At 39.8% G+C, this 15,609-nt stretch overlaps 1 protein-coding gene across 2 annotated transcripts in view; it reads left to right on the forward strand.

Moving 5' to 3' along the window:
- Window positions 1-1,359: 1,359 nt before the first annotated feature.
- ZNHIT6 (zinc finger HIT-type containing 6) overlaps window positions 1,360-15,609 on the forward strand; it is a 57,257-nt gene continuing 43,007 nt past the window's right edge. Inside the window, exons 1-7 of one of the 2 annotated variants that reach the window (XM_074266344.1) lie at window positions 1,360-3,747; window positions 4,480-4,752; window positions 4,920-5,050; window positions 9,117-9,182; window positions 9,273-9,379; window positions 9,475-9,560; window positions 11,799-11,902. In XM_074266344.1, coding sequence (XP_074122445.1) covers window positions 1,384-3,747; window positions 4,480-4,752; window positions 4,920-5,050; window positions 9,117-9,182; window positions 9,273-9,379; window positions 9,475-9,560; window positions 11,799-11,902 — 3,131 coding nt within the window. In that variant the 5' untranslated portion in view covers window positions 1,360-1,383. Of the gene's footprint in view, window positions 4,753-4,919; window positions 5,051-9,116; window positions 9,183-9,272; window positions 9,380-9,474; window positions 9,561-11,798; window positions 11,903-15,609 lie in introns of both variants that reach the window. The other variant, XM_074266342.1, reaches the window with a different exon arrangement.

Genomic DNA, 15,609 nt, shown 5'->3' on the forward strand with positions numbered 1-15,609 from the left:
TTTTAAATAGGGGCCAGTTCACTGTCCCTCAGACTGTGGGAGGGCCGGACTACAGTAAAACTCCGCCCCTCAGCCCATTTGCCACCACCGGAGGGCCGCATAAACGTCGCTTGTGGCCCTCCGGCCGTAGTGTGAGAACCCCAGCGAGAGTCGGTCAAATTTTAATTGGAGGCGTGTAACAGGGGAAGGGGTGGGGCTTGGAGAAGTGTAACTGGAGAAGGGGTGGGGCTTGGAGGAGTGTAACTGGAGAAGGGGTGGGGCTTGGAGGAGTGTAACTGGAGAAAGGGTGGGACTTTAGTAGCGGAGTAAAATGACATGGGGGGGAAGAGATAGTGGAATTGACCCAGAGGCGTAAGGAAAGCACGTGATTACATCCCGGAGGAGTCTTAAGTTGTCCCAGAAATCCTTTCGGGGAAGATCCTTTACGGCTCAATATTTATTGATATATATATATATATATATATATATATATATATATATATATATATATATATATATATATATATATATATATATATAATGATGTGGGTGAGGAGGGGACAAAGGAAGAGGCTCCTCCCCCCTCCCCGCCCCCGCGGGAGGAGCTGCAGCGACTTGATTTGATGATGGTTTTCTGGGATGGTTAGAAAGGACTGGGAACGTAGATCGGAAGTGGTCAAAGGGACCTGGGTCGGAACAAGAATTGGTGACAATCTACTCTTCAGAGCCGAGGTTCCAGGAGCAGGCCCGAGGTGGGGGCGGGAGAGGCCTTAGGCCGCACCTGGTGGGAGGAGCCAGTTTCTAATTTTAATTACTTCTTACTAGGTACTAAGCTAAGAATCAGGTACAACAGATTCAGAACAGGCCGCGTGGTGCGTGGAGAAGTTCGAGCAAAGCGTCCGAGAAAAAGCCCAGGACGTGGGGCGGAGCCGGGCGCCTGAAGCACCAATAAGAAGAAAGTCACGCCCCCAAGGTGGTTCTCGCCGTCGCGAAGCCTTCTGTTGACTAGGAAATCGCGCGTGCAGCCGTTCTCGTGCTGGGAAAAGGTCGTAAAGCGGGACTGGCGCGGCTCGGGCGGTGAGTGCGGTTTACGGCGGGCGGCTGGAACGCGTGGAGGCCCGTGGCCCGTGGCGTCACGTGGTTCGCAGCGCGCGGTTTAGGGGCTGTCCTCGCTCTTCCCTCAGTCACTCTCCCGCAGCGCGGCTGCGAGGGCTAGGCACTAGGGACACTTGGCGGTTCCGGGAAGGTGGAGGCCGCCCGGGTGGAGGGGAAGCTGCGCGGGGCCTAGCGTGGCAGGCGCGGGGGCGGGGCCCGAGGCGGGAGCTGAAGCCGGGGCGGGGCGGGAGGGAACGCCAAGACATGGCTGAAGCGCGGGGCGGGGAAGACGGGCCCGGGGCCCAGGGGATGGGTCTGGAGCTGAAACTGGAGCCCGAGGGGGGAGGCTTGGAGGTGAAGCTGGAGTTGGCGGGGGGCGTGGAGGCGAAGCTCGAATGGGACGGGCTGCAGATCAAGGTGGAAGTGATGGATAAGCCAGAGGAGATGGTTCAGGTGAACCCAGGGGCCCCGGAGCTGCAGCAGGAATTGACGGATGGAGTAGATGTGAAGCAGGAATTAATTGATGGAGTAGAGGTGAAGGAAGAATTTATAGACGGAGTAGATGTGAAGGAGGAATTAATAGACGGAATAGATGTGAAGGAGGAACTCATAGATGGAGTAGAGGTGAAGGAGGAACTAATAGACGCAGTAGACGTGAAGCAAGAAATAATAGATGGAGTAGAGGTGAAGCAGGAAGTGATGGATGGACCAGAAGTGAAGCAGGAATTGATGGATGGACCAGAAGTGAAGCAGGAATTGATGGATGAGCAAGAAATGAAGCAGGAATTTGCAGAGGGAGTGGAGGTGAAGGAGGAACTTCTAGATGGAATAGACTTAAAGGAGGAACTTGTAGATGGTGAAGACATGGAGGAGGAGTTTGTACGTGAAATAGACATGAAGGAAGAACTTGTAGATGGAGTAGAGATGAAGGAGGAATTTGTAGATGGAGTAGACATGGAAGAGGAATTTGTAGATGGAGAAGACATGGAAGAGGAATTTGTAGATGGAGAAGACATGGAAGAGGAACTTTTAGATGAAGATGTGGAGCAGGAATTTGTAGATGAAGAATATGGGGAGGAGGAATTTGGAGATGGAGGAGATGGGGAGCAGGAACTTGTAGAAGGAGAATATGTGCAGCAGGAACTTGTAGATGGGGAAAATGGGGAACAGGAATATGTAGGAGTAAATGGGGAGCAGGAATTTGTAGGAGGAGTAGATGGGGAGCAGGAATTTGTAGGAGTAGATGGGGAGCAGGAATTTGTAGTAGATGGGGAGCAGCAATTTGTAGGAGTAAATGGGGAACAGGAGTTTATAGGAGTAGATGGGGAGCAGCAATTTGTAGGAGGAGTAGATGGGGAGCAGCAATTTGTAGGAGGAGTAGATGGGGAGCAGCAATTTGTAGGAGGAGTAGATGGGGAGCAGCAATTTGTAGGAGTAAATGGGGAACAGGAGTTTATAGGAGTAGATGGGGAGCAGCAATTTGTAGGAGGAGTAGATGGGGAGCAGCAATTTGTAGGAGGAGTAGATGGGGAGCAGCAATTTGTAGGAGGAATAGATGGGGAGCAGCAATTTGTAGGAGGAGTAGATGGGGAGCAGCAATTTGTAGGAGGAGTAGATGGGGAGCAGCAATTTGTAGGAGGAGTAGATGGGGAGCAGCAATTTGTAGGAGGAGTAGATGGGGAGCAGCAATTTGTAGGAGTAAATGGGGAACAGGAGTTTATAGGAGTAGATGGGGAGCAGCAATTTGTAGGAGGAGTAGATGGGGAGCAGCAATTTGTAGGAGGAGTAGATGGGGAGCAGCAATTTGTAGGAGGAGTAGATGGGGAGCAGCAATTTGTAGGAGGAGTAGATGGGGAACAGGAATTTGTAGGAGGAGTAGATGGGGAGCAGCAATTTGTAGGAGGAGTAGATGGGGAGCAGCAATTTGTAGGAGGAGTAGATGGGGAGCAGCAATTTGTAGGAGGAGTAGATGGGGAACAGGAATTTGTAGGAGGAGTAGATGGGGAGCAGCAATTTGTAGGAGCAGATGAGGAGCAGCAATTTGTAGGAGCAGATGGGGAGCAGCAATTTGTAGGAGGAGTAAATGGGGAACAGGAGTTTATAGGAGGAGTAGATGGGGAGCAGCAATTTGTAGGAGGAGTAAATGGGGAACAGGAGTTTATAGGAGGAGTAGATGGGGAGCAGCAATTTGTAGGAGGAGTAAATGGGGAACAGGAGTTTATAGGAGGAGTAGATGGGGAGCAGCAATTTGTAGGAGGAGTAAATGGGGAACAGGAGTTTATAGGAGGAGTAGATGGGGAGCAGCAATTTGGAGGAGTAGATGGGGAGCAGCAATTTGGAGGAGGAGTAGATGGGGAGCAGCAATTTGGAGGAGGAGTAGATGGGGAGCAACAATTTGTAGGAGGAGTAAATGGGGAGCAGCAATTTTTAGTAGATGGGGAGCAACAATTTGTAGGAGGAGTAGATGGGGAACAGGAATTTGTAGGAGGAGTAGATGGGGAGCAGCAATTTGTAGATGGAGAAGATGAGCAGGAATTTGTAGATGAAGATGGGGAGCAAGAATTTATAGATGGAGAAGACGGGGAACAGGCATTTGTAGATGGAGAGCAGGAATTTGTAGGAGTAGATGGGGAGCAGGAAATTGTAGATGGGGAATATGTGGAGCAGGAATTTGTAGATGGAGAACATGTGGAGCAGGAACTTGTAGATGGGGAATACGATCAGGAAGAACTTATAGAGGGAGAAGATGGGCAGGAGGAACTTGTAGATGGAGAATATGGGGAGCAGCAACTTGTAGATGGAGAAAATGGGGAGCAGGAACTTGTAGATGGAGAATATGTGGAACAGGAAATTGTAGATGCAGAAAATGGGGAGCAGGAACTTGTAGATGGAGAATATGTGGAGCAGCAATTTGTAGATGGGGAAGGTGGGGATCAGGAACTTGTAGATGGAGAATATGTGCAGCAGGAATTTGTAGATGGAGAATATGTGCAGCAGGAACTTGTAGATGGAGAATATGTGCAGCAGGAACTTGTAGAAGGAGAATATGTGCAGCAGGAACTTGTAGATGGAGAAGATGGGCAGCAGGAACTTGTAGATGGAGAAGATGGGGAGCAGGAACTTGTAGATGGAGAATATGTGGAACAGCAACTTGTGAATGGAGAATATGTGGAACAGCAACTTGTAGATGGAGAAGGCAGGGAGCAGGAACTTGTAGATGGAGTAGACACAAAGGAGGAGTTCTTAGATGGGCTGGAGGCAATGCAAGAGGTGGTGGGAAGACTACAAATGAAAAAGGAGATGCCAGGCTGGCTGGAGGAGGGTATCTCACTGTTGAGCAGAGGGGAGGGGATGGTGGGAGAAATTGGAATGGAGGGAGTGATAGAAGAAATGAGTGTGAAGGAGGGGATGGGTGAAACAGAAGTGAAAGAGGAAGAGATGTTAGGGGGATTAGAAGTAAAAGAAGAAATGATAGAAGAGAAAATTGGGGAGGAGAAGGAGATCATATTAGAGGGGATGAATGTCAAGGAGGAGATGGGAGAAATGGAGTTGAAGGAGGAGGAGGAAATTAAGATGGAGGTGGAAGAAGTGGATGTGAAAGAGAATGAATTTGAAGTGAAGAAAAAGGAAAATGGAATGGAATTGAAGACTGAAGTGGATGGAATGGAGATGAAAGAGGTAGGTAGGATGATGAGAATAAGGAAGAAAAGTGGGTGGAATGAAAATGAAAGAAGAGATAGGTGGAGAGGGAGAGTGGAGGAGGTCTTAGAGTTGGAGAATTGAGTTTTGAAGGAGGGATGAAAGGGTTGAATGGACGAGGGCTGAACAAAATGATGTGTGTACAGGAAGTGAAGGAAGAAGTGATAGGTGGACAAGAAGTGAAGGAAGAAGAAATGGCTGGACAAGAGCTGACAGAGGCACAGGAGCCACCGAGAAGGCCTCAGGTGGGCAGCAAGCGGAAGCTGGCCATGTCAAGGTAGGATAAGGGTGAAATGGTGGGAAGGGGAGGGGGAAGAGATACTGATTGGAGATTCTTTGGGGTGGATAGGTATGAAGAGAATTGGAATCAAAAGCATCCTAGGGTTCTTGATGAAGCTCCAACTGGGTAGTTGGGCTCAGTAGCAATATTTGATAATAGTTGATCAGTGGAGTTTGGCGAAAAACAGGAATGTGGTGTTGGAGGACCAGAAAGTAAATCAGAGCAGGTCTTGGGGATTGGAGATCTTGAGGTCAAATGAAGTAATTAAATTTTGTCTTCTGTTAATTTTTGTCTTGTGGAAAGAGATGAATAATCTGTAGTCTTGACCTATCTTAATTTTAGATAAAAATGTACCTAAATTTCTACATAGGTTTCATTTACATTTATCATCTTATAATTTATTTTTATAATTTATATTATAATTTAATTGACAGAAGGCAAAGCAACTACAGTAGATACCAGTCCTGAACCTGGAGTCAGGAAGCTCAGTTCAAATCTAGACTCAAATACTTAGCCGTATGGTCCTGAACAAGACATTTAATATCTTGTAAGAAACATCTTCACAGGTTTATCATTAGTAATATAGCTTGCTCACATTGCGCCTTGAGCAAAAATGTTAACCCTTGCTGCCCCTAGCAACACTCCCTGTGTCATCTGAACCAGGTAAAATTGTAGCTAGATGGCACAGCGGATAGAGCACTGGCCCTGAAGTCAGGAGGACCTGAGTTTAGATCCTACCTCAGACACTAAAAATTTGCTGGGTGTGTGACCCTAGCCAAATCTCTTAACTCCAATTGTTTCAACAAGAACAAAAAAAGTGATTGTAAAATGTTTAACACAATAAATTTTAAAATATAATATAAAATAAATGATAGCAGTTTATGATTTTCTAAATCAATATGCAGCTCACAGGATACATTTCTATTTGAATTTGACACCACTGCCTTAGAAAATGGAGTAAGCAACAGCAACTAATGAAAATGGTAAAGAGGCAAAGTCTTAGACTTGATCTTAGGGGAAAACTTTTAACAAGTGGGTTGTCTGCCTCTGGAGGTACTGGTAGTTTGCCCTTCAGTGAAAGTTTTCAATCAAAATTGTATGATCTTATTGAGAATGTTGGAGTAAGGATTCCTGTCATCATAGATAGCATAGACAAAAACAGTCCCAAATCTGAATTTTTTTTTTGCCTTTTTAAAATTTTTTTTTATTATTATTATAACTTTATTGACAGAACATAAGCATGGGTAATTTTTTACAACATTATCCTTTGCACTCACTTCTGTTCCAACTTTTCCCTTCCTTCTCTCCACTCCCTCCCCTAGATGGCAGGCATTCTTATATATATTAAATATGTTATAGTATATCCTAGATACAATGTCCATATATGTGTGCAGAACCGTAAAATTCTCTTGTTGGACAAGAAGAATTGGATTCAGAAGATTAAAATAACCTGGGAAGAAAAACGAAAATGTGAACAGTTCACACTCATTTCCCAGTATTCCTTCTCTCGGTGTAGTTGATTCTGTCCATCATTGAATCAGTTGGAACTGAATTAGATCTTCGCTTTGTCAAAGATATCCACTTCCATCAGAATACATCCTCATACAGTATTGTTGTTGAAGTGTATAATGATCTCCTGGTTCTGTTCATTTCACTCAGTATCAGTTCATGTAAATCTTTCCAAGCCTCTCCGTATTAATCCTGCTGGTCACCAAATCTGAATTTTTTATGATTTGCACAGACCCTATAGTGGACATGTGTGACTTGTCTAAAGACCAGCCTGACTAATCTGGGGAGAGGTTTATTACTTAGGTTGGCCACAAGGTGATAGATAAATGATGTATATACAGCAATTTCTGAGGCCATTGACTAAGTTGTAGAAGAGTTGATGAAATCACAAATACTGGAAGTAATGAGATCTTGTCATGCATTGAAACAGGAAACAAAAAGGCATTGATTCTGGAGGTGGAAATGGGTAAAGGAATCTTATTGTCTAGAACATAGATGGCTCATCTATCGACATCACAAAAACCTAGAAATACATTTGAAGATATTTGGTCAGGGATTGGAATGGAGAAGGAAGTATTGATCTTTCCTAAATTAGATGTTACTATTATATCCTTAATTTAGCTTCTAGTCTGGCAGCTACCCCTGCTAGTTTTTCTATAGAGAAAAAATGAATTTAGAAGACTTTCTTTTTCTCACTATAGGAGGTTTGATCTATATTTATTTGTAACTGGACTTGTAGGTGAGCGAGTCATTGTATGTGGTGCTAGGAGATTACCAAATATCTAACAGAATAATAATTGGAAGAATTATCTGATTTCCTTAATAAACTTGAATAGAGGATAGAAAAATGAATGGAAATTGTCTCTAGTCCACATAAAGTAGTAATACTATTGTTCTTGTTATTAGAGAATTTCCTACAAGTGTTGTGACTTGGTTGCCAAATCTACTCTCCTTTCTCAGTCTTCTTCCTTGACTGTTGATCACTCTCTTCTCCTTGATATTCTCTTCTCTTTCGGTTTTTGTGACATTCCTGATTCTGCTCCTTTACCCATCTGACCTCTTCAGCCTCTGCTGGATATTCATCCAGATCGTGCTCATTAACAAGAATTGCCCCCAAGCCTCTGTCCTGAGCCCTCTTCTCCTTCTATACGATTTCACTGGTGATCTTAACTTCTATGAAATTAGCCATTGTCTCTAAACACAACAGTTCTCAGATCTGTTTGCCCTGTCCTAACCTCTCTCTTGACTTCCACTATATGGGACTCCAACTGCTTATTGGGCTTCTTGTAGACAACTCTAACTTAACTTGTCTAAAACCGAATTCATTTTTCCCTCCAAATCCTTCTCCCCTCCTAACTTTCCTGTGACTACCAAGGCGCCATCATCCTCCCAAGCATCTAGACTAGAAACCTAAGTGTTATTCTTGACCTCCCTCCCCAATATCTAGTTAGTTGTTATTCCCTTTTTTTTCTGCTTTGGTAACCTCTCATAGCCTCCCCTCTGACACTCCCCCTTCTTTGGTGGCCCTCTTACACTATTCTGGTGATGATGGGTCTTCCTGCCTCAAGTCGTTCCCCACACCAATCCATTTTCAGCTTAAAAGGATTTTCCTAAAGTTCAAGTCTAGCCATGACATACCTCCTTCCATAAACTCAGTGGCTTCTTGTCACCTTCAGGAAATGTAAAACCTCCTCTTTGACTCAGCCGACTCTGTATAACCTGCCTCCAGTCTTCTTAGGCCTTCTCCCCACTTACATGTAAATCTAGCAATACTAGCCTCCTTGCTTTGCCTTGGTCAAGGCACTGTCTCCTGACTGGAGCATTTTCACTGGCTCACTGTCTCCCTCTTCATCTGCCCCTCCTGGCAATCTCAAGTCCCAACTGAAGTTCTGCTTTTACAAGAGTCTTAGTCCTCCTGACTCTTAACTCTTTTCCCTCTGAGATTGTGCTCAATGTATCTTGTACCGTTTGATTTGTCCATAGTTGCTTGCATGTTGCCTCCTCTCAAACTGAGTACATTGAGAATGAGGAATGTCTTTTGTGGTATCGCCATCACATTACTTTTCACTAGCTGAGTAGCCAAAGAGGAAACCCTCTGGAATTGAGAAGCGCTCTCCTATGATGGCTTTAGGGACAGCTCCTGAGAGGAGCTTAGATTCTAGGTGGGAGGGGAGCTGAAGTCAAAGAAAGAGGTGGTAATATGGAAAATGTACAAACAGACGTTGAGTCTAAAATCAGAAGTGAAGCTGGGAGGGAATGAAGGCCGGTCATCCTGGGTCCCTTTTTAAAAATAGAGTCCCAGGAGGCAAAGTCCCTGAGAAATCTAAGCAGAGTTAGGAAGGGAGTGAAGAGAAGGCAATGATGAACTGCCATGAAGTATTTTTATTTTTTTATTTTTTAACCAAAGATTGCTTTTGCATATGTCCAAATCAATTAACGTGTGTATTAAGTTACAAGTACTTGTGTAAAGCTACAAGCAGAATACAACTTTGGCAATTTTAATAATTACACATAATTAATTTTTAATAATTTGGGGTTTTTTTGTTTCTTTTAGCTGTGAAACTTGTGGTACCGAAGAAGCAAAATACAGGTGTCCACGCTGTATGAAATGTTCCTGCAGGTATGAAATAGGTTTCGTATTGTTTCTTCGGCTTGTTGTACCTTTATGCTTCTCAGTAAAAATGCAAAGGTTTGTATATTGCCTTTCCAGTTTAGCCTGTGTGAAGAAACACAAAACAGAGCTTACATGCAATGGAATTCGAGAGAAGACAGCATTTGTTTCATTAAAACAGTTTACTGAAATTAATCTTCTAAGTGGTAAGGCATAATATCTCATCTTATTTGTAGTAATTAATTGATGCATTTTTTCCTTTGGCCTGTGTCACCTGATTTTTTTACTTTGGAAATTTTAGATTATAGGTTTTTGGAAGATGTAGGAAGATCAGCTGACTATATTGCTAGAGATATTTTCTTGAAAAGACCCTCAACAAATAGAATTGTAAGTATTCATTTCTCTTAATAACCATATTAGTTTAAACTAGCTTAAGGATGCACCATAGCGGACAGAGCACTGGGACAGAAGTCAGGAGGACTCCTCTTAATTCAAATTCTGCCTCAGACACTTAGTACTATGTGACTCTGGACAAGTTTTTTTACCCTGTTTGCCTCAGTTCTCTGACCTGTAAAATGAGCTGAAGAAGGAAATGACAAACCACTGCAGTATCTTTGCCAAGAAAATCCCAAATGGGGGTCATACAAAGTCAGACATAACCAAAAAACAATTTGAACAGCAGCAGCAACAAAAGCTTAAGAGACAATAACTGCAACAATTTACTATTAAATTTCTTTTTTATAGGAGCATAGACTTTAGAGCAAAAAGTGAGCTTTCAGATTAGTCTGTTCAGTTCCCTCATTTTACAGATAAGGAAATGAAAGCTTAAGAAAGTTTACTTTTACAAGGTCACATAAATGATAAATAGCTGAAGCAGGGTTTGAACCGAATTCTCTTTCCATTCCATTGTGCTCCACATTTGTAAAAAAATTTGCTTAAAGTAAATACAAAATTGATGTTCATCATTGTGATATAAATTTCTTTGAACATGAAGTCTTCAGAAATGTTCAACATAGTAATTTATTTTTCTGTTGAATAGTTAGCAAAAAAGCATATCATACTTTTAAAATATATATGTCCTTCCATCGATTTTATTATTGACATTTTTCTTTTCTTGTACTATCTGGTTCATTAGAGAGCTATTTTTCTGCATAGTGTCTGAAAGATATTAGGAAAATTGAATTTTAATTTTTCTTTAGAGCTATGTAACAAAGTTTAAAAATCAGATTATTCCTAGAGATAGTGGCTGAACTTATGATTTCCTCATTGTGAGGAATTGTCTAATGAAGAAACTCTCTCCACTTATTCAGGTTGACACTTTTTATTCTTTAGAGAGTTGGCTAGAGTGGAAGTGTCAGATCTACAGCCTGACCCAAGTTAAGATGTAATTGAAAAATATTAACAATAAGTAAAAATACAATCAAATACAGATGTCAGTGTGTGATATGCAACCGTTGGGGATCTTTATATACAGTTTTAATGGTCTTCTATTTGAATTTGGCACCACTGGGTTAGAGCATTGAGAAGAAAAGGTTATCAATTAAAAGGCCTAAGATCACACATAATTTCTTAAATTAAAAATTAAACTTTAGGTAATGAGAAAATTTTTCATTGTGACATTTGAATTTCTTGTACCTAGTCCTAAAGTTTTTACAAAATAGTGTGAGCAACTTGAACATAGCATATTTGAGGTTTACAAAGCATTTTATGACCTATCTCTGCAATCAAGATTTTCATTTTTTAACTATATCTTATTATTCACGGCCATTATTGTCTTTCATCAATTGTTTCTGAATCCAAATGGGTCTTTTACTTTTTACAGAAGACTGATGCCACTAGTTATGCCAAGTTTATTGGACATTGATGACATATGCTTGTTCTATTAAACTACTAATGAGATGCCTATGATAAAGTCTTACTCCGAAGTTATCTCAGGCTATGAATAATTCAGAATTGTAACAAGTCATTTTGTTTTCAAAAGGCATTTATGATTGCTAAGTGATTTTTTTTTTTTTTACTTATTAAACAAAGCATACCACTTCCAGAAATTTGCTTCTCAATAAATAGTTTTAACTATGGAATTTTTCACCTAATAATGTTAAAATAATAAACTCTCCTGCTTTTGGAAATAGAAGATTTAGGTTTGAGTTTTGATTTTGGCAATAGATGTGTGATTTTGATGAAGTTACTTAATTTCTCTGAGACTCAGTTACATCACACTTTCTCACTTTTATGAGGAAAAAAATGTTTTACAAAATTTTCAGAATATGAATTGTTATAAAAATTACAAAACAGTTTTATTGTCTCTTGAGAACATAGAATACATGAATTATTGAATCCAATGCCTAATTTTAATGAAATAACTTCATCATCCTCATTAGAATTCTTCTGAGAGTTAAGAGAAGACTAGTTTCAATTTGTTTTCTTCTTTGACCTTTGCTTATTAATTGAAGTGCTAACCAGAAATGGCCAAAAGGAAAGGCAGACAAAAAGAGACCAGAATATCTATGGACTCTATACTGATTCTGAGATAACGAAGTGCCATCAATAATTTTTTCAAAGTTTTAGTTCAATTTTTAAGTTATTTAAGCTTTTTGATTTAATGTTTGTTTTTTGTTCTATTAGTTAAATTATATGAAAAACCGAGCACGACGACACAACATTGACTTAAGAATTTTGCCAATTGGTTTCACCAAAAGAAGAGAGAATTCAACAATGTTTGATAGGAAGTAAGTATCTAATTATAGAAATGTTTTAAATTAGTGTCTTTATTTAAACTGTTAACTTTGGGGGCATAATCTATTGTTTATCATACTAATGAAGTAGACTACGAGAATGAATTGTTCTTGCCCAGGAGTACGAGTAAATGAGCTACAGCTCATATGGTCATAGTTGAGAAGAGACATTAGAGGTAATGAGGAGTCAAATCTCCTCATTTTATAGATGAGCAACCTTGGAGGGCCAGTAGAATCTAATGAGGATTTCTTAAAAATCTGGGATAGTTGGGTATATTTTTAGGCAACAAAGCAGGAATAAAATAGATAAATATTCAAGTTTTAAAGAGTAAAGGAGGTGATAGGAAGAAAATCTATCGAAAAAGGCAAAGGACAAGAGACCAACAATACATGTATTGTGATTGCCCTTGGCAAGAAGTCCAGAGACTGGAGTAAAGGAAGAATGTAAGGTGAAGACTTTTCTTTTTGTTTTTTTATTTAAGTTGCTATGTGAAGTCCTCATCTGAGAAGATGGGTGAAGAGGTAGGGCAGGAGTTTGGAGAGAAAACTTGGAATAGCTGTGTTGAGGGGAGTAGGGAATTGGCTAGGGATGGGCATAGAAGGATTGCACTGCTGCAATTCAAATTAAGGCCCAGTTAAGATTAGCAGCCTAAATTTGTAGTAGACTCAGTAATTTCATGACGTCTCCAGCTCTGTTTAGCTATATGTGATCAGAAATAGAGGAAGTAGATGGTGGGAATATTTCACCAATGGGCTTCAACAAGACATGAGAGACAATAAGACAAAGATGCAAGGAATGTATATGCAAAGCATCATTTAAAATTGAATTAGTCTACATTTATTTTAGGAAAAGTAAAGAGTGTAGCTATAGCAAGAATTCTGACCTGGGAAAGTATTTAGGAAGAAAGACTAGAAGTCACAGTGAAAACGAAGACCTAAATAAGTGAGTTCAGCATGACTAGATAATAGAATTTCAGAGTTCTTGAACATGGAAGTGGAACATGGGTTAGGACAGAATCAAGAGAAAGACTATCCCTGTATTATATGTTATGTAATGCCGCGGTGCTATTGAGGAGCATGTCATGGGAATATTTTTTGAAGTCTACTTTTAGGATACTTAAGGGTAACTGTCAGATGTTTTTCTGAAAATCTTTGTGTCATGTGTATGCCATTTCTCAAACTTACCAATCTAATCATACTATAAAAAACAGAAATGAAGTTTATCTAGCATAGCCTGTTCTTGATAAATCCATGTTGATTTTGCTATATCTTTTAAGTTCTCAGAAACCCTCTCTCTGATAATGTGTTTTTAGAACTTTGCCTCACATGTGAGGCAAAGTTATCAATCTACAATTCATAGGCCATCCACAATTCACCTTTTTTTAAAATGGGGAAATTAACTTATTGCTTCAGGATATCTTATATTTTCCATGATCTTGGGCCTAGATCATTGAATACTTGTGATTTGAACTCATGGAGGGGAGTGAGATAATCTCTTGCTAGCTCTTCACTTATCTTTTATTTCTAGTCACACGGTGACAGACTGACATGATATGAAGAGCATTCAGCCATTTTCCTCCCTAAAATGTGGCACCCAGAGCTAAAACTACTGCCCTAGATCTAGACTTAATAGATAAAATGAAAGCAGAACTTTATCACCTCCTTTAATGTAGATAACTTTACAATCCAAGAGCACATTATGTTTTATGATTAAAAATTTTAATTTTTTTTTTTTTAATCTATAAAAATCTATTCCACTGCACCCAATGAGAGCAAAAGAAAAACAAAATCAAGTTATAAATAGTGTAATTAAGCAAAACATTTCCATTTTGGCCACGTACAAAGACTATATTTGATTCCTATGTTTTTGAATCTATTCACCAGACTCTTAGAAAGTGAGTAGCATATTTATCATTATTTCTCTGGAATTGCAGGTGGTCATTACACTAATCAGAGTGTATTAATTCTTTTGAAGTCTTCTTTTAAAAAAAAAAAAACAAAACATTGTTATCTTTGTATAAATTGTTTTCCTTGTTCTATTCACTTTGCTTTCTATTAGTTTACATAAGACCTGTGAAACCTTCCCAAGTTTCTCTGAAATCAGTCCTTTCATCAGTTTTTTATAAAATGATAGTATTCTACCATTTTTTTATATGCTATAATTCATTCCGTCATACCCCAGTCAATGATTAACCCTTGATGAAATTTCATACTTTACCAGTTTAAAAAGTTATAAACATTTTCACATATGCTTAGACTTTGTTTTGCTTAAGATTAATTCCTTCTATAATCTATTTTCTTATTCCCTTTTCCCCCTTTTCCTTATTTCTTATTAAGTGAACTATATGTGTATGTACACTTAACTTCCTGTGATCAGTTCAGATGAAAATGATATTCAAGGATTAGCTGATTTCCTCCCAGTCCCCGATTCTTTATTTCTTATTTGTATAGATGTCTATGTACCCTTCTTTTTCCTGCTTCCCTAGGGTATTCTCTTCACTTTCCTTTTCCATTCTTAAAATTTATCAAACTATAGCAACTGCTTCTAAGACTTTTATTATTTATTCTAAACCTTTGATTATGACCCTTGATGATAGGATTCATAAGTGACATTTACTTTTTTTTTTTTTTTTGCTTCAGTCTTTATTGTTGTTTGCTTGTATTTATTATCTTTTTATATTTCTTTTAATTCCAACATTTGAATTTCAAAGTTTCTATGTAACTCTGATCTTTCATCAAGAATGCTTCATCAAAGGTCCATTTTGTAAAGTTACACTCAAGTTTTACTAAGTAGTTTTTGTCTGTAAGTTTCAGTTCAATGCTTGCTTTCTGGAATATCGTATTCTAAATTCTCTACTCCTTTATAGTGCCATTTACTAAGTCATGGTTGATTCTGGCTGTGGTTCCTTAGAACTTACATTATTTTTTTATGACTGCTTATAGTATATTTTCTTTGATTGGGAATCTCCAGGTTTTGCTTAAAATGTTTTTGGATTTTTCATTTTGTGATTTCTTTCTGGAAGTGACTAGTGGATTCTTTCTAATTGTACTTTGACCTCTGGTTGTAAAAGATCTGGGAAATTTTCTTTTAAAATTTGATAAATGATTTCCAGCCTTTATTTTGATCAAGACATTCAAGTCGTTCAATGATTCTTAATCTTAATCTTGATCTCTCTTCAGTCTGTTTTCTGAGTCACTTATTTTTGCAATAAGATGACTTTTTTCCCCCCAATTTTTTTCGATCTTTTGTAGTCTCAGGAAGCTGCCTGGGAGCCTAGCCTCCTTTATAGTGGTCTCCTGTGAATCTGGGACTCAGATTTGGGTAATGGGAAAACAAAGCTGTCGGTTTTCACCTGTGACCCTTGTGAGATTCTGGCATGGGTCTAGGGATGCCCCTTCTTGTCCTGATGCACAGCTTCTCCTCATTGTACACACCTGGCCAGACCACATCCTTCTTGTCCACAGACTTCTTCATCTCCCTGTGCCTACCTGTCCTTTTCTTTGCATTCCTATCAGGGTGTAGTCTGGTGCATTTTCTGAGTCCTCTTGGAGTAGTTGGAGGAGGAGATGTTGCTACACTGCTTTGTGCTACTCTTCCTCCTTAGCTCTTCCCACAAAATGTTATATCATCCCATTTGACTTGTTACACTTGAAGTCCACTGAAAACTCTTTTCCATTCTGCTGTCTGAGCTTGGTTCTAG

The sequence above is a fragment of the Sminthopsis crassicaudata genome, chromosome 4 (assembly GCF_048593235.1).
Source record: "Sminthopsis crassicaudata isolate SCR6 chromosome 4, ASM4859323v1, whole genome shotgun sequence".
NCBI lineage: Eukaryota > Metazoa > Chordata > Mammalia > Dasyuromorphia > Dasyuridae > Sminthopsis > Sminthopsis crassicaudata.